General features: G+C 37.2%; 2 protein-coding genes across 5 annotated transcripts; one reads left to right on the forward strand and one right to left on the reverse strand.

The window, feature by feature from the left end:
- The first annotated feature begins 383 nt into the window (after positions 1-383).
- Positions 384-1652, forward strand: LOC107495256 (uncharacterized). The gene is made up of 2 exons (XM_016116368.1): positions 384-428; positions 516-1652. The coding sequence occupies exons 1-2, from the start codon at positions 384-386 to the stop codon at positions 1650-1652; spliced, it is 1182 nt and encodes a 393-aa protein (XP_015971854.1).
- Positions 1653-11728: 10076 nt separating this feature from the next.
- On the reverse strand, positions 11729-15187 carry LOC107495138 (uncharacterized). 4 transcript variants are annotated; one of them, XR_008002549.1, is made up of 5 exons: positions 14832-15187; positions 14657-14758; positions 14514-14541; positions 14286-14398; positions 11734-11965 (listed from the first exon to the last, which is right to left on the reverse strand). XR_008002549.1 is itself a non-coding variant. In XM_052253870.1 (4 exons), exons 1-4 carry the CDS (start codon positions 15123-15125, stop codon positions 13892-13894), a joined length of 564 nt encoding a protein of 187 aa, XP_052109830.1. In that variant the 5' UTR covers positions 15126-15187; the 3' UTR covers positions 11729-13891. The 4 variants fall into 4 exon arrangements, 3 of the variants coding, with proteins under 3 accessions (XP_052109830.1, XP_052109831.1, XP_052109829.1); XM_052253870.1 differs by lacking the exon at positions 14514-14541 and having other exon boundaries at positions 11729-13946; XM_052253871.1 differs by lacking the exon at positions 14514-14541.
- Between the last annotated feature and the right edge of the window lie 10006 nt (positions 15188-25193).

The following is a 25193-nucleotide window of genomic DNA, read 5'->3' on the forward strand; positions in this document are numbered from 1 at the left end:
ATCATAATCGACGTATAAACGGCTTAGTAATCAATGGCATTATTGACCGTTCCAAAACCGACGTTACGACCAAAGATGCAACGGACGAAGAAAACCAAGGTAAAGTATCTCTCGAGTAAGTTCGAATAAGACAATATACTGACTTAAGCTTTAGAGTGCCTTTGTAGGTACACTCCTCCTCCTCTTCATTGCTCGTGCTCTCACACCACAACACAAGGAAAAAACTCGGATTCAAGAGTTGGACGTTCAGCCTCCGAGGATATAGCTTGGCTAACACCAGATAGTTGAAGCCAATCTATTTCGCAGGCAAGATCAATTGGCGCCCACCGTGGGGCCGAGGAAATCGATTCTTTCTTTTGGTCCCATTACCTTCTCTTACACCCATGGCTGACGTACCACCTCCTTCACTATCCGAACTTATGCGGATGGTGGCTGAGCTACAACAAGCTAATCAACGAATGGCCGACGAAAACTAAATAATGGCTGCTCAAATCGCTGAACTGAACCATGCTTAGATAGAACATAACGACACTCATCACCAGCAACCAGAAGATAATGAGCACCATTCCCAACCCTCTCATGTCTCGGAGACTATCCGAACCAAGGAGGTTCAACCTGAAGATGAAAAGGAAGAGTCCGACGAACTTGTAGGACCCTTCACAGAAGAAGTGATGAACTTCGAATTGCCGAAGAGATTCACCCTGCCACTAACCCTCACACCTTATGATGGGCTCGGAGACCCGAAGAAATTTCTCAAAAAGTTCCGATCAATAATGATCGTCAACGGTGCATCAGATACTGTTTTATTCCGTTATTTTCCAAATTACTTAGACGGTCCTGCACTTGATTGGTTGTGTGCTTTGCCTGCAGGTTCTATTTCGCGATTTCAGCAGCTGGAGAAGCTATTTGAAGAACACTTTGCTGGATGCGCGATTTACCTGCACGACTCCGATTATCTGAATACGATCAAACAGGGACCAAACGAAAGCTTGAAGGACTATATGACCCGCTTCACCAAAGTTGCCATCAGTATACCTGACCTCCACCCCGAGGTTCACCTACACGCAATTAAAAGCGGACTTCGCCCTGGAAAATTCCAGGAGACCATCGCAGTAGCCAAGCCGAGGACCCTTTCAGAGTTTTGCGAGAAAGCAAAAGGCCAAATTGATATCGAAGAACTCAGACAAACTCGAAAATCTGAGAAGACAAACTACCGAGATGAAGATAAGGCCCTAAGCACAAAGAAAAATTTTAAACTAACCCCTCAATTTGATTCCTATACGCAGTTCAATACTAAGCGAGAGGACATAATTAGAGATATCTTAAATTCAAAGCTCATCAAGCCATCAAGAAAGGCCGGTACCTATCAAGATACAAAGAACGTGGACAAGTCTAAATATTGTGCTTTCCACCAGAAACACGGCCACAACACTGACGACTGTATGGTGGCCAAGGACCTTCTGGAACGCCTAGCTAGACAAGGACACCTTGACAAATACATTGGGGGTCACATGCAAAAGCGCATCATACCTTCAACAACCAACGATTCGTCCGAACAACAAAACCGAGGAAAAGAAAAGGCACCTTCAAGCCAATACGAGAAACCTCGAGGTATAATTAATCGTATTTCAGGAGGATACGCAAGTGGATGATCCTCAAATTCGGCTAGAAAAAGATCATTCCGAGCAATATGCTCGGTGAATGGGCCACAACAAGAAGCTAAAACGACAAATCCTCCACCACAAGTAACTTTTACACACGCTGACTTCGATTTGAGCATACAAAACTTACACGATCCCGTGGTCATCACTCTTCAACTGGGGGACTTGTTGGTAAGGAAAGTACTCCTAGATCCCGGAAGCAGCGCCGACATTTTGTTCTACTCTACGTTCCAAAAAATGAAGCTCAGCGACAACATACTCCAGTCAACAGGAGGCGACCTGGTTGGATTTTCAGGGGAGCGAGTTCCAATATTGGGTTCAGTGTGGTTACAAACCACATTGGGTGAGCATCCTCTTTCAAAAACAAATGACATTCAATATTTAGTAATCGATTGCTTTAGCCTGTATAATCTTATACTTGGCCGACCTTTTTTAAACAAGTTTGGCGCAATTGTCTCTACATTTTATCTGTGTGTTAAGTTTCCTCTGCAGGACGACCATGTAGTAACAATCCACGGAGATCATAAAGAGGCACGCCAGTGTTACAACATCAGCATGAAACTCCAAAATTGTTCCAGGCAACAAGTCAACAATGTCGACCTTACAACCAACAGCCACGTACTCGCCGACCTAGATCCAAGAGCTGACTTTCTTGAACGCCCTAAACCATCCGACGACTTACAAAAAGTATATTTTAATAACGATCCTAACAAACTTACTTATGTAGGTACGTCAATGAGCACATTAGAACTAAAGAACATCACTACCTTCCTACAAGAGCAAGCCGACCTATTTGCATGGACACCTTCAGACATGCCCAGCATCGACCCACAAATCATCACCCACAAACTAGCTATAAACTCGTCAGCCCGACCAGTACAGTAGAAGAAAAGAAAACTCGGCAAAGAAAAGAAACGGGCGTCCTTAGAAGAAACACAAAAGCTCATCAACGCAGAATTTATCAAAGAAATCAGATTTACTACCTGGCTGGCCAATGTGGTAATGGTAAGAAAACAAAACGGTAAGTGGCGCATGTGCGTCGACTTCACTGACTTAAACAAAGCATGCCCAAAAGATTCCTATCCTTTACCATCCATAGACTCTTTAGTAGATAACGCCTCAGGATATGCTACCTTAAGTTTTATGGATGCATATTCGGCGTATAATCAAATACTCATGCACCCCTCCGATCAAAGCAAAATGACATTTATCACTGATTTTGGCAACTACTGTTATAACGTTATGCCATTTGGATTAAAGAATGCAGGTGCAACTTATCAACGTCTTATGGACAATGTCTTCGCCAAGCAGATCGGCAGAAACATCGAAGTATATGTCGATGACATGGTCACCAAGACAAAGATCGGGGAAAACCATATCGACGATTTAACAGAAATATTTGGTGAGATACGCCGCTACAACATGCGCCTCAACCCCAAGAAATGTGCATTCTCCGTTCAAGTGGGTAAGTTTCTGGGATTTTTACTAACACGCAGAGGAATTGAGGCAAATCCAGAAAAATACCGAGCAGTTCTGGATATGGCAAGCCCAAAGACAGTTAAAGAAGTTCAACGCCTTACAGGAAGACTTGCTGCCTTATCGAGATTTGTTCCATGCCTAGCTTCAACATCTATTCCCTTTTTCCAAACAATAAAAAAGAAAACCAAATTTCAATGGAACGACGACTGTGAGAGAGCTTTCACCAAATTAAAAACAACTCTCTCACAACCGCCGATCCTACAAAAGCCTCTCCAAGGGGAGGATTTGTTTTTATATTTATCAGTTACTGATTGGGGGATAAGCTTGGCTCTTGTTATAGAAAGGAACAAAGTTCAACATCTGATATATTTTGTTAGCAAAATCCTCCAACACGCTGAGCTCAACTATCTGAGGATAGAGAAGCTCGCTTTAGCTCTAATATTCTCGGCGCGACGACTCCGACCTTATTTCCAGAGCCATATAGTCTACGTCAGAACAGATCATCCATTAAGACAGGTATTACACAAACCAGAAATTGCAGGCAGACTTATAAAATGGGCAATCAAATTGTCCGAGTTTGACATCAGGTATCAATCCCGAGGACCTATTAAGTCCCAATTCTTGGCCGATTTCATTGCCGAGCTTACAATACCATCAGAAGAGAACCACATGAAGCAATGGACTTTATATGTGGATGGCTCCTTAAATAACAAGGGATGTGGAGCTGGAATCCGTCTAGAGGCCGAAGATGGCTTTATACTGGAACATTCCTTACACTTAGCATTCAAAGCCAGCAACAACCAGTCCGAATATGAAGCACTACTCGCCGGACTCCGACTTTGCTTGGATCTCCAAATATCGGCCATAAAGGTATACTGTGACTCTTTACTAGTAGTACAGCAGGTAAACGACCTTTTTCAGGTAAAGGATCCTCTTCTATCTAAATATCTGCTATTAGTTAAAAAATTAACTTCAAAGTTCTCCAAATTTAAAATACAACATATACCACGAGAACAAAACCAAAGGGCTGACATTTTATCTAAGCTCGGCAGCACACAATCCGACTTATCGACACTGCATCAATTCACCATAACATCTCCAAGTGTTACTCTAACAAATGTGTTAAGTGTTACACATGAAAAAGATTGGAGGAACGACTTCATACAATATTTACAAACAGGTCATATACAAGCAGAGGTCGAAAATACAAAAAAATTCCGAAGACAAGCATCTTACTTCACATTACTCAACGGAACTCTATACAGACGAGGATACACTCGCCTATTGCTAAAATGCCTCAACAAGCCCGAATCTGACATAGCATTATCTGAGGCACATGAGGGAATCTGTGGAACACACACTGGTGCTCAGAGCTTAACATCAAAAGTCCTCTGCGCAGGTTTCTTCTGACCGACTTTACACCATGATAGCCAACAGAAAATCTGGACCTGCAACAATTTCCAAAAACATGCACTACTGATACACATTCCCGCCGAGGAACTGCATCACTCTGTTATCAGTTGGCCTTTCAACCAATGGGGGTTAGATATACTCGGTCCGTTCCCCACGGCACCGGGCCAGGTAAAATTTCTCATAGTCGGAATCGATTACTTCTCAAAATGGGTGGAAGCCCAACCTTTGGCAAGAATCACATCCCAACAAATCATTTCTTTCGTTTGGAAAAATATTATTTTCCGTTTTGGGATTCCTAACCATATCACAACTGACAATGGTCGCTAGTTTACAGATCAGAAATTTCAGTCTTTTTTGCAGAACCTTAAAATCAGGCAACATTTCACCTCAGTTGAACACCTCAAATGAATGGACTAGCCGAGGCCGCAAATAAGGTAATCTTACATGCATTGAAGAAGAAGCTAGATGACGCCAAGGGACTCTGGGCCGAGCTAATACCTGAAGTCCTTTGGGGGTACAATACAACCCCACAATCATCAACAAAAGAAACACCATTCAGACTAGTATATGGCTCGGAAGCTATGATATCATTGGAGATCTCCTAGAGCTCAATCAGAACACAGCTCGTCAATCAAGAAGACGCTTGGAGATCCGAACTTGATATCATTGAAGAGATAAGAGACATCGACACATTACGACAACGTGCGGCACAGCACGCACTAGCTCGCCAATACAACAAAACGGTAAAAAGCAAATCATTTGTGAAAAGGGACCTAATACTTCATAAGACATACACTGCTCGAAAACCACCATCACATGGGAAGCTTGCAGAAAACTGGGATGGTCCATACCAAATAGATGAAGTACTCGGCAATGGAGCGTACAAACTAGAATCAATAGAGGGTAAAATTCTGCCTAATACTTGGAATGTTTCCTCCCTAAAGAAATTTTATAGTTAAAAGTCAGGGACAGCCTTGTACTCTTTTTCCTACTACCAAGATTTTATCCCAAAGGATTTTGCTTGGAGACGTTTTAACGAGGCTAGCCTACCTGTACCTTTGTATTCAAAGGTTTACCAATTTATCAAAGATGAGAAATAAAAATTATCTCGTTCTATTTAACCAACAACTATGCGAATTATATTGTCAGTCAAATACAACTCTATCTATTATCCATATAGGTCGGACGATGACTCGTCTGGTTACAACCTGCCAATACTCGGCAGTCATATCAAACAAAAATGAAATATTCCCAAATTAATTTCTGATCAATCAAACACAGCTTTTTCTTAAATAAAAAAGCAATACCATTAAACGCAATAAAAGTTCAAAAGCGTCACAAACTACTAGCTATTACATATGCAAAACAGCAAAATATTCAACACGCGTATGAAATTCTCTATAACAAAATAACTCAGCATACTGCACATTATCAGCCTGATCTTCAGCATCACCATCATCCTCGATCATCTGGCCATCACGAACGATTTTCCCAGGGTCCATCTCGAACAAATCAATCTCTGGTGCCAAAAACCTTACTATAAGCATGCTCTTTCAAACCCCTCGACAAAAGAGTCCAGAATTTCATCGGTTTTCTTCTTCTCAATCTCTTTAAGTTGAGCAGTGACCTCAACTAGGTGAGATTCCATGCTCGCCAAATCACTTTCCTTTTTCTTCAAATCCTACACATCCTTAGCATAACTGTCTTTCGTCTCCTTTAACAACTTCTCAGTATCAGTTAACCGAGTCTGTAGCTCGGCAACAACACTTTTGCTCTTACTCAATTCTCCTTTTAACAGAGAAACCGCACCTTTTTCTACTGAAACTTTCTTATGCTTCAACTCTTGGCTACGCCCAAGACTGGCCAGACGCAAGCCAACAACCTAGAAAAAATAATAAGAAGAATTATATACATTTTCCCAAAACAACAACAGTATAAACAAGGTCGGCTACTACCTGCATGTACTGTCTAATCACCATGTCACTGACCTCATTTGCAAGAGAAACATCAGCCGAGGATTGGCAGTACTCGTCCACCACAGCCATGTAAGGATACTCCTTTTTCCACACAGAAAAGCACTCACTTTGTTCGGAAATTTCATGAAGCTTCTTATGATTACCCATAAAAGCCTGTATTTCTTCCAAAGGAACCCCTTCTTCCTTTTGACCAGAATCTTCGGACACTTCAACCGCGTCCGACTTCCTCTTCTTCAAAATCACTTTCGTCTGACCCCGAGGAGGTTGAGTGACTTCTCCAGTCACAGCCACTTTTTCAGGGTTAGAAGATGACACTTCCTTCTCCAAATTTTTGTTCTTAAAACAGGACCTCAAAGACGCAGCTGAAACACCTGGATATTTACCACCTGCAAAAAACACAACATGTTAGGCATCCATAGAAGAATAACACACACATCAGAGAAAATCCCAAAACTCACCCAAATACTCTAAAACAGCATCTTTATCCTCTTCCCACTTCAGCAACTCACACATCGAAATTAGATCTTTACGATCAATATTTTCAACCAGGAACTCAATCAAACAAACATTTCTCGGAGATATAACCTCCGGTCCGAGTATATTTTGAGGTTTCGAGCACCAAAATAATGGAAACTTCTCAGCCAGATTTTCATCAATGTAAAAAGGGAAATCTTTTTCCAAGCCTCTAACTTTGAAATACATTTCCTTAAAATCCTTAAAAGAGGATTTATACAGCCTAAAAATACCAAACCTTGGGGTGCTATTGAAATTTATCCAACCACCCTTCCACATCCCCTTGGCTTGAAATAAAGAAAAGAACAGATAAACAGATGGCACTTCTCAAGAAATTTCATCAGGATTTCAAAAGAACGAAGGAACGCCCACCCATTAGGATGAAGCTGTGATGGAGCGCAATTTAACTGTTTTAAAACCTGACACTCAAAATCTGTAAATGGCAACCTCACTCTTAGCTCTTCAAGAACACAGTTGTTCATGTAGAAAAACTCGAACCCCCCTCCCCGGTGATAAACCCTATCATCAACACTACATGGCAACAACTCAACTTGAACTCCAGAGCCAACCCTTACTAACTTTGCTACATTCACCTCTTTCACAGCAGCCTTATTACGGAACAAGGAGACTCAAGACTTCACATCCTCCCCAACCCAGTCATAGGACCAGTCTATCTTATCCTTTTTCTCCTTTTCAAAACCCATTAAAAAACAAAAACTAGAATGCAAACAGAAACAGAGAAGAATGAAGAAGGAAATCAGAAGCAGAGAGACAAAACCATACCTCTCTTACTCATTCTTCACAAAGAAGCAGAAAATCAAAACGCCAAAAATATCAAGGTATGACTCCAATCAGCAGAATTAATAATCCCAAAGACGAAAAAATGTTCCAGATGATAAAACCACTCCCTCAGTTACATCAAATGACGAATGGAACATTGGAAACCAACAAACCTTTAATATAATTACTAATATTTCTCTCTCCTCAATAAAAAATGGGACACAACTCCCCACGTCACAAATAATAAACTTCTTTTAATGAAGTATGTTGAATTGGGGGCTCACTCAGCAACCCTCTCAACCGACTTATAACTCATCACGAAGCTCAACCTACTTCATTAAAAAACCTCTCCTCAGGTTAAGCTTGGGGGCTGTGATACGGTCGTCATTAATACGAGTTATAATTCGGCCTCATAACCGTCATCAATATGAGCTATAACTCATTATCACCCGTTACAACTCAGATTTTATGAGCCATAGCTCGGTAACATCAACATTTTATTATAACTAATGTATAAACGGCTTAGTAATCAATGGCATTATTGACCGTTCCAAAACCGATGTTACGACCAAGGACGCAACGGACGAAGAAAACCCATTATATAAAGAAAGGTAAAGTATCTCTCGAGTAAGTTCGAACAAGACAATATACTGACTTAAGTTTTGGAGTGCCTTTGCAGGTACATTCCTCCTCCTCTTCATTGCTCGTGCTCTGACACCACAATACAAGGAAAAAGCTCGGATTCAAGAGTTGGATGTTCAACCTCCGAGGATATAGCTCGGCTAACACCAGATAGTTGAAGCCAATCTATTTTGCAGACAAGATCAGTAATAAAATGTATGTGATTAGCTTTAAATTTACCGAAAGATTTTTGTTATATTTAGTAATTTTGTTTGGTGCTAATTTGATACTTATAGCAAATTTTTTAGTTGATAAATGTAAATTTGCGTAGGATCGATTGATTACTAAGTGTAAAATATTAAAATTTATAATTAATATTTTTTAAAAAATATTTTTATTAAATTTTAGTAAAATGTATGAACAATTAGTATAATTTTTAGAATAATTTTTTAGTTGTAATAATTTATGTATGAATAATTAGTATACATGTTAATGTAAGTTAATAAATTATATGTTACAAAATATATGTAATTAGCTTTAAATTTATTGTAATTTTTATTTTGTTTTGTAAAATCTTTAGGAATAAAAAACTGAAAGTTACTAAAATTTATGATTAATTTTTTTAGTAAATAATTTTATTAAATTTAGTATTATGTATGGATAATTACTATCATTTTTATAGTAATTTTAGAGATAATATTCGTTATTTAAACTCAACTTTATTATTTTTTTAGAAAATTTCCACAGCATTGTCCAAATCGTCAATAGAGATTGTCAGATTGCTCTTAGCATTTTGTTTTACGTGCAACTTTTTTCTTTATCGTGTTTAGATATCGCCCCACGTTTTGATTTTAAAAATTATTTTTAATTTCCACAAAATGAAATCGCAGATACCGATTTTATTAAAAGGAACCCGACGTCCACAAACAGTCAAGGGCAATTTCCTCTTTCCAAATTTTTTTTGTCCAACGTGCAAATCGCTACCGACAATTTGTTAGTTTGCACTATGGTTCTCTAAATCTGTAAAAACGCATAATGAACTCATACATATGCATATCAACATTTTTTTCCAATATCTAAAAAATTTAGCCTCTTAAATCTTTGCTAGAGGTGTTCATATATTAGATTCAATCTGCATATCCGCGGTATTTATTCGAATCCAATTTAAAAATTACGGATATGGATCTGATCCGCGAGACTGTGGGATCGGATCGGATCAGATCCACATGCTAATAAAATCGGATTACAGATTTTGTGTAAGTATTCTCATATCCGCATATCCGCAAAAATAAAGGAATAAATAAGTTAATATTTTTTTATGTTTTTATTTCAATTAATAATGATCATATATGTTGTATTATTTTAATTTATTATTTAAGAAAAATATGTTTAATATTATTTTAAGAGTAAACATATTTAAAAGAATATAAAAAATAAATTTTATTGATATTTTTTTAATAAAATAAACTTTTAAAAATATTTTTATATTTTGAGTATATATCTAATATCCGATCCAATCCAATCCGGTCCGCAAATATGCAGATCGGATTGGATTCAAGCTGAAAAACTGCGGATATTTGATCCAATCCGATCCGATGATTTTAGTATGGATCGGATCCAAATTGTGGCCATATCCGAGCCCCATTCATCCCTAAATTTGCTTTCTCTTTTCTCTCTCTACATTAAAATCTAATATCGCTGTCGTCATCGCAACCTCCCTTAGCCACATCTCCCAACGTCAATATCACGACTTCTAGCCTCTCTCTCCCCCTCCATATCTGCTCCCCTTATGTTCATCTTTGTCACATCATATCATCCCTTGCCATCACATTCGTCTTATCTGCGTTTCGGATCACAGATCTTTAGTCTTCATTATTGAGGTCCCGATCTTTTAGAAGCTTCCCTCCTCGACCTCACTCATGTTCTTTGCATCTCCTAAATTGTATCGTTGTGATGAGTGATATCCAGTAATCTAAATACAATAAAATTTCAATAGTTTAAAATGCATTTGTTGTGTGTGTTTTCAAAAATATTTAATTTGTTTTTGAAAACTTGTTTAAAAATAATTTTTTAATTTATTTCAAATTTTAATATCTAACTTTCAAAATAAATTCTTTTAAAATAAAAAATAAAAAAGTATTCATAAAAATGTAAAAATTCTACTCCCACTCATTTCAACTAGGAAGACAACGAGAATTGTGAACAACGTAAACGACGGGCTACACCTGCAACCCTAATTTCAGCACAACCATTCCACCGTCATAGCCGCTGTGACAATGCTCATTGCCTCCTCCCTTGTGACACCGCTAATTGTCACTGGCATAAAGCATCTCAGTGTCGCATTCGTCCACCGTCACCGCAACGAAGCCATGCCTTCTCCTTTTCTATTCCGCTGCTGCCCCGACGTACTTTTGCCCAGCGTCCTCCCCAACGCCGCGTCCCTACCTAGCGTGGTCACTGCCACAGCCTCAGTGCCAATTGTTCTCCCTGCCGCACATCTTCAGCAGCCAAGCCCGACTCGGTTTGTCATTGCGTACTTGTTCTTTTTTTCAAATTATATATTGGAGGGAGAAGAAGCTGGAATTTTTCTTTGACAAGTGTTTAATAATGAACATCCACATCCCAGTGAAAAAAACCTCTGCATACATAGTAAAATGAACATCCTGCAGAGCATGTGCATACAGAATCAAGCAAATTAAGTAAAATACCAATGGTATATACAAATAAACATCTACTTTAGAATGAAAAGAACCATTGATAAACCCTAATTTTGTGCTTTATCTTGTGTTGAATTTAGTGGATTTTGTCAACTTATCTCACATTTATTCAATGAATAGCATGGTTTTGTGATATCCTTCTAAATTTGTGCTTAAATCTACTTTAGAGTGAAAACATGCTTTTTAGGCCTTTAAATCGCTAATTTTAATTCACTTTAATTCCATTCGATGCCTTGATATGTTTCTTGAGTGATTTCAGGCTCATAAGGCAAGGATTGAGTGGAAGAAGTGAAAAGAAAAGCATGCAAAGTGGAGAATTCATGAAGAAATGAGCATTTGAAGAGTTTATGGCAACGCGTGTACATGGCCTACGCGTACGCGTGGGAAGGAAATTTTCCAGGCGACGCGCACGTGTGACCCATGCGTACCCGTGAAAGGCGTTGTAACACCCTAACTATCAAAATGTCACGCTTCCGGCCATGCCACTCTAATAGTTCGGGTATTACAACGATTCTTATAATATTTAATAATAAAATATGAGTCTGTTTAAAACTTAAACCGAATATTTCAAAAACATACATTCATGCTTACAATATAAATTACAATACTCACAAGAACTACATATATATTTACATATACATATTAATTTACAAGCATCTCATATCAAAATCCTATCCCTCTTACAAAACTTGCAAAGTTAAAGGTGAGCGAAACATAAATACTAAAACAATACAAAAATATCGTCTAACAGAAAAGAAATAAGCTCTTCTAAACTTCGTCGTCCGTAACCTGAAAAAGAGAAGACCTGTAGGGGAATGAGAACATCATCCTCGAAAGGGTTCTCACTATAGGGTCGCAGAATTACTATAATAGGATACACGAGATAAAATCGTTACAGTGATTAATAACCACCTTATACATCTTTTCAAACCAAAGATTTAATATCAAATTTCCGAAATGATTTCTGAAAGGGACAATTGTCAATTCTTCAAAATCCAAAAGCCCTTCGAAAAGTCTTTCCTAGACAGTATAAATGACCAAGATATTCTAAGCATAGGTTCATTAAGTCTATCTTAAATCAATTTAGTTTTTCATACTTTCCTAGACCAAAAACACAAATCAAACACGGCCTTTGGCCCACCTTTTAATCAACTACGGCCCTAGGCTCAAACAATCCAAACAACAGACCATCCACCACAATCCAACCAATTTATTAGTTACAAATACAAGTAGGAATGTTCAAGCACAGACAAAGGGTTATTTCAAGTAGAGCAAATAGCAATTAAATATAATTAATCACATAGGCAAACCAAGTACAATATGCACGCCCAAACAATGTCACATAAATGCATATGATGCATGCCTGTCCTAATGGTTGATGAGTCTCATCTGTCGGTTATAAAGCCAACTCGACAAATCCTGGTAGCTAACCATTGGACTGTCCCTCTGTCGCGCATCCCCAACTCGAGTTATCCACAATCATAATTACCAATATATATATATACAACACCCACACTGGTGCTTATCCACGGGGACGAGCTCATCTGAAACTTTCACAGTGTCTGGTCACACTTACGGCATAGTGTCAACAGAGTATCGAGTCTCAACCTGGAGCACGTGGTGGCTAGCCACTGCCTTCACCCAGGAAAACTCATATCTCAGATAGTTGGAAGTGCAACAATCACTTTATCAAGTCAATTCTCATTCATATTCATCTTAGCCATCCGGCTCATAACATATTCCACAAACAACCATATTTCATTATTATATACAGTCATCCGGCTCATAGCATAACAGCACTTCCACCATCTAACATCATCAAACATATAATCATCGTTTAAGCCATAAATAACTTTTTCTCAAATCTTTTTACTTCGAAATCAAAATCAATTCCTTCCAACCTTAACTTTAAACTCCCGATTTCTCATAATCATTACAGGCTCACTAGCCACTTTTCTTCAAACGTATATTTCTCTTTTTAAAAGAAAGTCACATTCCTCAACATCTTTCCATAATATTTTAAAAACTACACGAAATCAAAAGTCTTTTCTGAGAGACTCAAAATCATTCATACTAAAGCAGGATTTGGTGACAAAGGTTCCTCAACAGAGTCTTAAGTCTTTAGGGGAGAATAACATAATTCATTTCCTCCAATTCGTTTAAAATCCTTAAAACCTTGGATTCCTGATGTGAGGAATAAAATAGAGATCTAAGCCAAATCGAGTCGTGTAATTAATTAGTCCACCCATATTTTCAAAACCATTTCTTGTACTTAAACCAAACCAATCTCAACCCCATATTAAAATCTGAAACATTTTCAACGACTCGTAAATCATTTTAGTTTTTCCTAAACCAGAAATCTAAGGATACTTAAACCTTTCTTAAAATGTCAAAGAAAAATGAGAATTTATCAATCGAAAACCAAGTCCTTTCAAAGTCACTAAAACCCTTTTAAGTAAAAATCTTTAAATTAAATTCAATTATATAAACCTTTTCACCTTTGAAACAGCTTTAAAGCAAAAACTCTTCCAAACAACTCCCACCCAAACATGATATTTTTCTTAGAAAACAAAGCCAAGTCATAATTCTATTTTTGATAATTCGTTTCAAAACATAATTCATAACTTTCTTAAATGATTTAAGTAACATAGTAAAAGTCTTAAGCTCATAATTTTCCAAATGATATTTTGATAAAGCCTCGGATCCCATCGGAATTTTGGCAGCACCTCCGCTAAAACTTGGACTTTGTCACCCTTTCCAGGTCCCATCCAAACCATTCCATAACCCTGTTTAAAGGGTCCAAAACCAAATCAGCTCAAAATCCAACTGAATCCAAAGGTAAATCCCATTTTTCATATTTCAGGAAAGCCAAATCAAACTCAAATCAGTTTTCAACAAATTAAGCTTGATTTCAAAACTTTAAAGAAGCGACTTTAAAGAAACACTTCAAAACCGTCCGTTTCACAAACCAAATAATAATCAAATCAACCAAGCATTGATATTCATCCATGACAACCAACATTACATAACACTTATACAATCACTCAAGGATACATTTTTACCACATAATATCCATATATAATAATTCCAATTTATAAAATATGCTTTTCTAAAAAGGCCCCTACCTCGATATGCAAAACCATATCCCAAACGCCTCACAAATGTCCTTTAGCTTCAACCCAAAATCAACGGCAGCTTCAAAGCACAACCCCACACACTTTTGCAACAGCATAAACATCTATAAATCACAATAAGCAACTCTGGTTACTAAATCCTAGGAACATTAATATCGCAAGGGCTTAAATACACGTACAGAACACTAACACGGGAATTTTCGAAACAGAAATACTTACTGAAAAGACAAAACAAGATAGCTGCAAACTTTGAGCACGGAATGCAAGCACGGATACGCAACCATATGATATATAACACCGCAACGCCTCAGCATAAGTATACAGAGCAGCGACAAAAGGCCTTTCAAATCAGAAACGCTTACCAATACAGAGGATTCAGTGGTGGTTTTTGGCGATAGGGCGGTGGAGGCAAGGTGCGGCGTCACCCAGTGGCTCTTCCTCCCTCCACGCGACCTAGACGGCGGCTGCAACAACATTTAGTGACAATATTATTCCCAGAATTAAAAAAAGGACCAAAACTAATAACAAGACCCTTACCGACAGAGTCTTCCGATGACGGCAGCAGGGTTCCGAGCGGCAGAAGCGACGGTGGCCAGCGCAGGTCTCTCCTCTCTCTCCTCTGCTCCTGTGCTTTCTCCCTCTCTCACTCTGTGCGACCCGACGGCCCCCTCCTCGACGGCACGGCGGCAGCAGGGACGACTGAGAGAAGCAACGACAGTAGCTGGCTTCACGTTGGACGACAGCGACGAAGGCCCGGCAGCTCCAAGCCCATGACCACCCCTCACTTGCGAGCCATCTCTCTCCGTGACTCAATTTTGACGGCGGCTCCATGCTGGACCAGTGGCGACGGCGATGGCACGGACAACAGCAGTGGCGTGATGCTCCTCGCGGTGACGACGTATTGAAAATTAGGATTTGGGTAAAATTTAATTTTAGGAAAATTTGGTAATTTCAAATAAAAATAGGCATAATATAAAAATTAGAAATAATTTTTTAATCCAACAATAATTATGTTTAAAATTTTATTTGTTCATCAATTTCGCAAAATATTTTCAATTAAGTGCTCAAATTCAAAAATTAGAGATGATATAATTAATTTTTTTATTGGTCAAAATATAAGTATTAAATTATAAAATATTAATCATTTAACCCAAAATCATATAAAATTCTTATGATTACATAACTGTTGTCGTTATAATTTAAATATAGAAAATAAATCAATAATTATAAAATTGGATAAGAATCTTAATTTATTTCAAACTTAGTTAATCAAAACTTGTTTTAATTATTTTTAGTAAAAAAATTTTTGAAATTAAAGTTATAGATAAGTAATATAATTTGAAATTAGTTTATAATAAACCTTATCAAAAGTTCTGGGTCTTACAGGCATCACGTGATCTCATTAAAGGCAACAAGCTGAGGGCAGTTTTTGAACCATCCAAGCCCAAATCTAACTCATTTCTGAAGTTATTAAAGGCCAAATTTAAGAAGGATCAAGGGGGTAGCAATTAGTATAGGTTAGAACCATATTTTAAGATAGTTTTTTAGAGAGAGAAGCTTCCTTTTCTCTCTAGAAATTAAGGTTTTTAGTTTAATTGTCTCTTAGATTTAGGTTTCAATTCTTGTTTTCATCTAGTTTCTTTTACCTTTCCTTGTTCTATTGCTTTAATTTTTCTTTTTATGTCACTTTTAGTTTTATGAACTCTTGTTAATTTTCATTTTTTTTAATGCAATAGATGTGTTTTTATGTTTCTTGTTGTTTGTTTGAATTGTTATTATTATTTTCTTACATTTGGTAGCTTTAGATTTTATTATTCTTGCCCTTTTACCATGCTTTCCTTTTAAGCCTTCCAAGTATTTGACAAAATGTTTGGCTTAGGTTTAGAGTAGTTTTTTAGCATTCTTGGCTTGGAAAGAGAAATTAGGCAATCTTGAGTCATTAATACCCAATTTAGATTGGTGATCTAGAGTTGTTAGTTGATCTTGTTTTCATTGATGCTACTTATGGATTGAGATTAACAAGTCTTATTTGATTTTCTCCCGGTGTTGGAGATACCGAAATAGGATTAGATATTGTTAATTATTGTCTTATGATTAATGACTATGATAAAAAATCTAGATTTTCAATACTTGCCATGAATGCCTTTTTTTAGTAGTTGTTATCTTTAATTGTTTTCTTTACTTTATTGTCATTTAAATTCTTGCCTTTTTAATTTTTTGTCTTATCATCAACCCAACCCAGTGAAAATTTTAACCAATAATTGAGCACTCGATTATAATTCCTAGGGAGAATGACCCGAGACTAATTTTCTCGGTTATTTTTATTGGGTTGAACTTGTGACAACCAAAATTAAACTTTGATTTAGGGTTGTTTGTCGGTTTGGAACTATACTTGCAACGAAATAATTTTTTTATTGAGAAGAAATTCTACACTGATGATAACCTTCTCTCAACCATCCACATACATAGTAAAATAAACATTTGAATCAATTGATAAGAAACAAGTAATGAGACAGCAGCTGCGGCGGTGGCACAGGATTACAAAAAGAGCGTTTGCGACAAAAATAAAAAAATTCAAAATTATGTTTAAACCTAATTAATTCAAAATTTGATTTTTAAAATTAAAATTAACTTTTCTTTTTTAACATATTATTTTCGAACGAACAAAAATAATCTGATTTGTCCAAACAATAAATAGAAACTAAATTATGTCTAAACGATGGTGCATAAAATGTCTCAAACAAATTCAAGTAAAATCTACTTGTAGAACGTAATCTAAAAGTTCATATAGCTTCTACTGCAACTATATTACCGTCTACTACATAGATATATCTTTCAGCATCACTTGGCGGTCGGCTCCACAAGCAATCCTTCATAGTAACACTTACATGAGTAGTAGCAGCAGAATCTATCCACCAAGTATTAATAGGTGCATAACTTCAATTAGCCTCAGAATAAATGAAAGTAAAAATCATACCCTTTTTTGCACAGCAATGCAAGTGGCATATTTAGTACAATACTTCTTTATGTGTCTAATCTTTTTGCCAAAAAAAATAGGTTGAAGCATGATCCTGTTTCTTAGTTTTTTTCTGCTGAGAAGGTGTATTCGTAGTAGTATCATGCTTTCTTTTATACTAAGAAGATGAAACCACATAAGCACTTTTTAATCTTATCTCGCTGTAGCCTCTCTTCTTCTTGTTGTACACAGTGAGATATAAGCTCATATAAGGACCAAGTATTCTTTAGAGTGTTATAACTCACATTGAATTGCCTAAAGTATGCAGAAAGAGAGATCAAAATAAAATGCATGAGTAAATTCTCAAACAACTCTAACTTTAGTGCTTTCAATTTAGAAGCAAGATAAGACATTTCCATAATGTACTCCCTTATATTCCCTTTATCTTTATATATCATGGAGACAAATTTGCTCAAAAGGTTACTTACTTTCGCTTTTTTATTCTTAGCAAAGAATTTTTCAACATCTTTTAGGAATATTTTGGTATCTGTATTCTCAGTAACTGAGTCCCGAAACATCTTAAGAATTGAGCATTTCATAATCATGAAACTCATTCGATTGGATCCCTCCCACTTTTCTATTTTAACCTCATTGAAAATTTTTCGAGTGAAAGTGGGTTTCTCCTCTCAAAGAGCTATATCCAGATCCATACAATTAAGGACAATTTCCACAGTATCTGATGTGAGAATTAATGTTGCTTTCGAATTCCTCAATAGAATTTCTTCGTCGCAAGTATAGTCCAAACCAACAACTAACTCCTGATCAAAGTTTAACTTTGTTTGTCACAACAGAAACCAATAAAAACCGAGTTTTAAGTCCTGGATCGTCTCCTTCGGACAATGCAATTAAGATGTTACACTTTTGGTTTTGAAGAAAAGGGAATTTTGAATCAAGGAACGAAAGATTAAAAGAAATAAGCAATACAAGAACTAAGAAACGATAAAAAAGGGAATTAATGCAATTAAAAGGAAACAAGATCAAAACTTAGTGAAAATGCGGTAAATGCATAAAAAGAGCCTTGACTTGGGAATGAGAATTAAGGAATCCTATCATTACCATAACCACAGCTATGATAACTATGATGAGTCAATCTCACTTTGTCAACCCCTAACATCGAGGAATAAGTCAAGCAAGCATAATTGACCTTAATCCAAAAGTCCTAGCTAACTTACTAATTTCTTAGTAAAAAGCTAGTGTCAATGGAAACAAGAGCCAACTAACTACCCAAGAATTACCACTAAATGTCGAACATTATAACTCTAGTATCTTAGGAACTCATTTCCCAAGTTAAGGTATGAAAATCTACTCAAAATCTATAGTTGGCATTTTCACAAACACTTAGTTGGCATAAAAGCAAAACATAAGAATTTGCAAAGAAAAATGAAAAATATAGAAAAAAACTATTCACAAAATCAACAATAAACTTGCAATCAAGCAAATAAAAATCATAAAAGACAAAATTCACCAACCAAACCTTCAAGAAATCAAAATTGCATATATTAACAAGTAACTTGAAGTAGAAGAAAAAGTAGCAAGAGTAGTGAAATTAAAGAGGAAATTAAAGAGTACTTACAATGAGATAAGTAAAATCCAAGACCAAAATTGAAACTATAGAATGCTACAATGAGATTTTAGTATACCCTAAGAGAGGATTGAGAGAAAACTACTCTACACTACTCCTACTCCTAATTATGTTTTTCTATCTAAAAGTGAGCTCTCCTAAGCTAATGCCTTGATATGTTTTGGAGTTCCCTTCATATAGCACTCCAAAATGGCTTCAGCACTTCCAAAATTGGGCCAAAGAGTCCCAAAAATTGCAAGCCACGTGCTTCATTAATGAGGTCACGCGCAAGGACTTGTGCGTACGCACAGATATGTGCGTACGCACACTTGCTGATTTTGCCACTTGTGCGTACTGATATGCAAAAAATTAAGATTTCACGTAATTACCGGAAAGTATACCGGGTCGCATCAAGTAATAAAACTCACTAAGAGTGAGGTCGATCTCACGAAGATTAAAGGATTAAGCAATCAATAGTTAGTTGATTATTCTAGTTAGACAATCATTTTGGAGTGATGAGCAAACAATAAATGTAAATGACATGAAATTAAAGGAAAGCAATAAATTGCAAGAAAGTAAATGACGGAAAGTAAAGATGGCAGACATGAGGGATTGGAGATATTGATTCCTCTTGAATCAATGGGTCTCACTCCTTCTCAATCATGTAAGATAGATCCATGGCGGATTATGAATAATTAAACCCCAATCTCTTGGTGATTTAATTTCTCTTAACATAATCAATTGCCACTCTCGTGATCTAATTGGTCATAAGAAGAGGTGAAGTTCAATTTCTAATCTTAGAGCCACACAACCCTCAAGACCTCAACTCAAAGAGGTTATATGTCACGTACCAACTAAGAGTGTATTGATCAAGAGAATTATGAGAGAAGAGCCTCAAACTGAATTCCATGATACCTTTCTCAAGGCTCACATGTAATTCAAGTAGATCCAATCCCCCTCTCGGTAGTAATTGGATCTATGAAGCACAAAGACTCTCTCTTAGATAAACAAACATGATTTTTAATATCATACTACATAAATCCAAAGAACCCAATATTAGAGTGGTTATATGTCATATACCAACTCTAAATCAAGAATCAACTTCATTATGCCAAGAGAGCTTAAACTGAATCCTATAATCCCTCTCTCGAGGCTAACAATAGGATTCTAATAGATCCAAGGATCTTTGAAGAACAAAACTCTATTGCAAAGATTCTAAAAGATATCCAAGTATTAAAATAGAGTGAAGAAGAGAAGAAGGGATAAACATCAATTCAATTAAAATTGAAACAGAGCTCCTTTCCCAAATGCAAAGGGAATTAAGTAATCATTGCTCTCTAATGAAAACTAAATTGCATGAAATTAAAGTGCATGAAAATAAAGAGTGAGAATTAAGAATTCAAAACTGAAAATTAAAGATTCATAAATGAGAATTACAAACTAAAGAAGAAAGAAGAGAAAAGAGAAGAAGAGAGTATGAGGTGAGGGGTCCGAAGACCCACTCCCAGTGGAGTGTGTCAATGAAGTGTGTGTGTTATGCCCAGAGTTCCCCCTCTCTATTCTATGAAACTATGGCCTTTATATAGGCTCTCCTAAATTACAAATTGATATGAAATTAAAAGCAAATTATGGTCAAAATAAAAATTAACTATTCTAGATGATTCTTGTGGCCTTGATTGATTGAGATTTATGGGATTTGCTTTCTTGAGGTTGGATGGACCTTGAAGTAATTTGACTAAACCAAAACCAAGCTCCAGAGAGTCACATGGGCGTTATTGGCACCAACGCCTTCACAAGCCCAAGTTGCTGCCAAACACTTGGCTCTCTTCTTCTAGAACTCAGTTTTGATGCCCAAAGTTACCCTTGGTTTGAGCTTACATTTTGTGCTCCACTATAAACTATTATACATGGTTGGAAAGCTCTGAGTGTTAGCTTTTCAACGCAACTTGAAGCACTTCAATTGGATCTCTGTACCTCAAGTTATGTTCCATTAAAGAAGACATGGTCAGCCTGCCAGAATCGCAGGCGTTTTTGGCAAACATGCTTGTGCCAACGTGCTCAGTTTCTAAGGCTCTAAATGAAGCCTGCTTTTGAAGCTTCAAATGGACTACAATCCCATACTATGATATATAGTTGGAAAGCTCTTGATGTCTACTTTCCAATGCCACTGAAATAACCTCATTTAGAGTTTTGTAGCTCAAGATATACTCCATTGAAGAGGGCAAGGTCAGGCTGCCAATTTTGCATAGGCATTGTTGCTCACGTTACTGCCAAACACGCCAGCAACAACATGCAATCCTTTTTCTCTGGTAGCTTCCTGGCATTGCTGCCCACGTTGTTGCTGGACACACCAGTGACAACGCCCATCCTTAGAAACTTGGCTTGTTGGGCGTTGCTGCCCACGTTGTTGCTGGACACGCCAGTGACAACGCCCCTCCTCTACTCTCAACTTCATTTCCTTGTTTTTGGGGCTTAAAGATGGCTATGATTTGAGCTTCCATTTCATGCTACATTATAAACTATTATATATCATTGGAAAGCTCATGATGTCAGCTTTCTAACACAATTAGAAGCATGTCAATTGGATCTCTATGGTTCAAGTTATGCATCCTTGAAGGAAGTAAGGTTAAGCTGCCAACTCTGCTGGATACACACTAGCATGTTGCCAACTTGGTTTCCAAGTTGCCAACGTGCTGCTTCTCCTGGCTGCACCTAAATGGGCGTTGCCAACTTGGTTTCCAATTTGCCAACTTGCTGTTTCTCCTTGCTCCAAGATTTCCTTGCTCCATTGTCTTCTTGCTTCACCTATCATCAACCAAAAACATGCATCAAAGCCTTGCTAAATCACAAGATTTTGCATCATTCATAACATCAAACAATTCTTGCATAAATCTCATGAAAATGCACATAATTAACAATGTTTGATTGAATCAATGCATGCATACAATTCTCATCCAAATACTTGCTTATTGCATAAGAAAATGCATGAAACCAACCTAAAGCATACAAAAAATGGCTAGTAAAACTAGCCAAGATGCCCTGGCATCACAACACCAAACTTAAATCTTGCTTGTCCCCAAGCAAGAAAAGAACTATGCACATAGAACTCTCTTAATTGGAATGTATTGAAGAATTGCTTATGATGCCTTAGTGGGTGAAGTGAATAAGTGTCAGTGGGGTGAACTCTAATTTGTATGCTCATGCAAGGATTTCAGTGTTTATTAGTCCTCACATTTTGGAAGTCTTAGAACTTAGGACTTTTGTTTAAATGATATTATGGAAGTCTCTTTATAGATTATCACCTTGAAGCAACACTTATTTTCTGACAATTTTTCCTTTTTGGATTTTGACCTCGACTCTAATGTCATGTCTCAAAGCGGCTCTTTAGATAAGCTTTCAATCAATACGCCCAAACCAGTTGGTCTAAGGTATTAGGTGTTGAAGCACCCCTTAGGATTTACTTGCTCAAGCCTCTCTCTTTGACACAAATCCACCACAAGCATTTAACTAGGACAATAACTATTTGAGTTCTTGTTTCTTTCTTTTTCTTCCTAGTGATTGATGGTTAGAGCCTTGGGCTTGTTCCTTGTTTTTCTTTTTCTTTTGTTTTCTTTTGTTACTGCTTCTTGGATCAATAGATGTTTGAGAAATTCCATAATACTTCTCTAAATTTCATTTCCTGTCTATGAGCTCCCATGCAAGTTTTCACAAACATGTAACCTCAATACACAATCATACAATCAGAACCTCCACTCCTCTTAATCTTTTACTTGTCCCAAGATTTATAAAATTCTTCAACATTTTCCTTTCAAAAGAATTATTTCTTTGTTGCATTCTTAGAGATATTGGGTGCAAGTAAAATTCAAGATGATAATCATGATATCATAGTAACATGTTTCAAATCAAATACCAAATTATGCTTATTCACAAGGAGTAATTACACATGCATACAAAGAAAATAGAAGACAGTCATTGATGTGTGAAAAATGATCCAACACAAAACTCACCGGCAAGTGTACCAGGTCGCATCAAGTAATAAAAACTCACGGGAGTGAGGTCGATCCCACAGGGATTGAAGGATTGAGCAATTTTAGTTTAGTGGTTGATTTAGTCAAGCGAATCAAATATTGTTTGAGTGGTTTATCATTAACAGAAACTAAATTACTTGAAATGTAAAGGGGGAGGGGAGAATTGCAGTAAATTAAAGAGCAGGAAAGAAAAAAGTGCTGAATCTTAAAGAACAAGAAATTAAATGACTGAAACTTAAAGTGCAAGAAATGTAAATTGCAGTAACTTAAATTGCAAGAAATGTAAATTGCTTGAATGGAAAAGGGATTTGAGGATTGGGAATCCAGAATTTCAGCAAGGAAAATTAAATTGCAACAATTAACAAAGCAGCAGTTGAATTTGAAATAACTAGAATCCAAACAGAAATGGAAATTAATCTTGCAGCAAAGGTTCACAGAAGAACCAACAAGGAAAATGGGATCTCAGGACTCACGAGACTAGATAGCAAAGTCTAGATCTCAATTGCCTTCCCAGATCCAAGTTCACAAAGCAATTAACAAGAAATTGAAGAAGAAGCAGTGAAGGAATTGTAATTAAACTCAATTATGTAGAAGAGGAATTAAATAGATTTTGAATGGAGATTGAGACAGGATTTCCTCAATTCTTCACACCCAAAGCTCAAACAAGAAAAATAAAAATGCCCACACAAGAATGAGGAAGAAGAGAGATCAATTCTCCTCCCCAATTCTCTGAAATCTCAGTGAAGTCCCTAAGAGAAAGTTCAAAAGCTCAAAATAAAAGTAAAGGTTCAAAGGAAAATTCAAAGTTCAAAAGTAAAGGAAAAAGGTCCTCATTACATCAAACTAGCTCCTATTTATACACTTTCTATTCTTGGATCTTAGGATTTGGATAGGCTTTTGATTTGATGAAGAAATGAATTTTATTGGATTTTTAATCCAATTTTAGCCCATGAAGAAAGTAGCTCCCAGGAGGCTGCCCTGCCCTTGTGGAGGGCAGGGCAGAAAATTGTGCATCTGGCCCATGGTGCGTGTGTGTGGTGCGTTGGTGCGTGCAGGATGCTGCCCTGCCCTTGCGGAGGGCAGGGCAGAACTTTTTGGTGCGCCAGAATGGTGCCCGTGCGTGCTGCTGGTGCTGCCGAGACTTCCCTTGGTGCGCCAGAATGGTGCGCTGGCCGTGCATTACAAGATGTTGCCCTGCCCTTGCGGAGGGCAGGGCAATGTTTCCAAATTGAAGCCCCGTGTTCGATCCTTGTGTGACGCGCACGCTTCCTCTTTTCTTTGATTTTCTTGGCACCAAAGTAAGGCTTAGTTCCTTGCTTCCTCATGGTGCCGTGTTCGATTCTTGTGGAAAGCAATGGTGACTTTTTCTTTGAATTTATCCCTTTGGTGAGCCCGATACTGCCCTTGAGGAGGGCAGGGCAAGGTTTTTACTTTCTTTGATCCAAGGCACAATTTTGTGCTCTGCCCTTGTCGTGGGCAGGGCAGCGTTGCCTCTCTTGGCTTGCTTGCTCATGTTGCAGAGTTGCCTCTCAAGCCTTGTTTCCTTATGTTGCCCTCCTAGAGGGCAGTGTGCCCTTGTGGAGGGCAATGCTTGCACTCCTCCTTTATGCGCCACGCCTTTTTCTCCTTGGGCCACGCTTTCTTAAGCCACACTTTCTCTTTTCTTCTTTTCTTCACCTACAATAAACCAAAACAACCACTCAAAGTATCACTAAATTCACAAGGCTTATGAATCAATTAAAATTCAATTAAAATTAGCTTAAACCTAATGAATTAGCATCAAATTAATGGTAGTTGCTTGATTTAAAGAAGTTTTTAGCATTAATTTAATGGTAGTTGCTTGATCTAAAGAAGTTATGTATTTTCACTCCAAATCACTTACTTAGGATGCAAGAAAGTGCATAAAGACTAATAAAACAAGTGAAATTAGCTTGAAAAATGGGTATATGATGACTTGTCATCACAACACTAAACCTAAATCTTGCTTGTCCCCAAGCAAGCATCAAAACTAAGAGAAAATGAAATGAACAAGAAAAGAACACATATCCTTATTAGGCATATAGCAGAACTTGATTTATGGAGTCTTTATGCAGACAATGATAACTCAATTGTTGTTGCTATTACATAATATACATCTTTCCTCAAAGGCTTGCTAAACTTGCTGTTATAAGACTTACTTTTTAATTACTCCCTTGCTATCTTTTCTTTCTTATAATGCTTAACAAGCTTATTCTTTTGGAGGTTTGGTGTCTAAAGTTACAATAGTAGCCTTTGGCTTTATTTTTTTTTCTTTT

Source organism: Arachis duranensis, chromosome 9 (genome assembly GCF_000817695.3).
Source record: "Arachis duranensis cultivar V14167 chromosome 9, aradu.V14167.gnm2.J7QH, whole genome shotgun sequence".
Classification (NCBI taxonomy): domain Eukaryota; kingdom Viridiplantae; phylum Streptophyta; class Magnoliopsida; order Fabales; family Fabaceae; genus Arachis; species Arachis duranensis.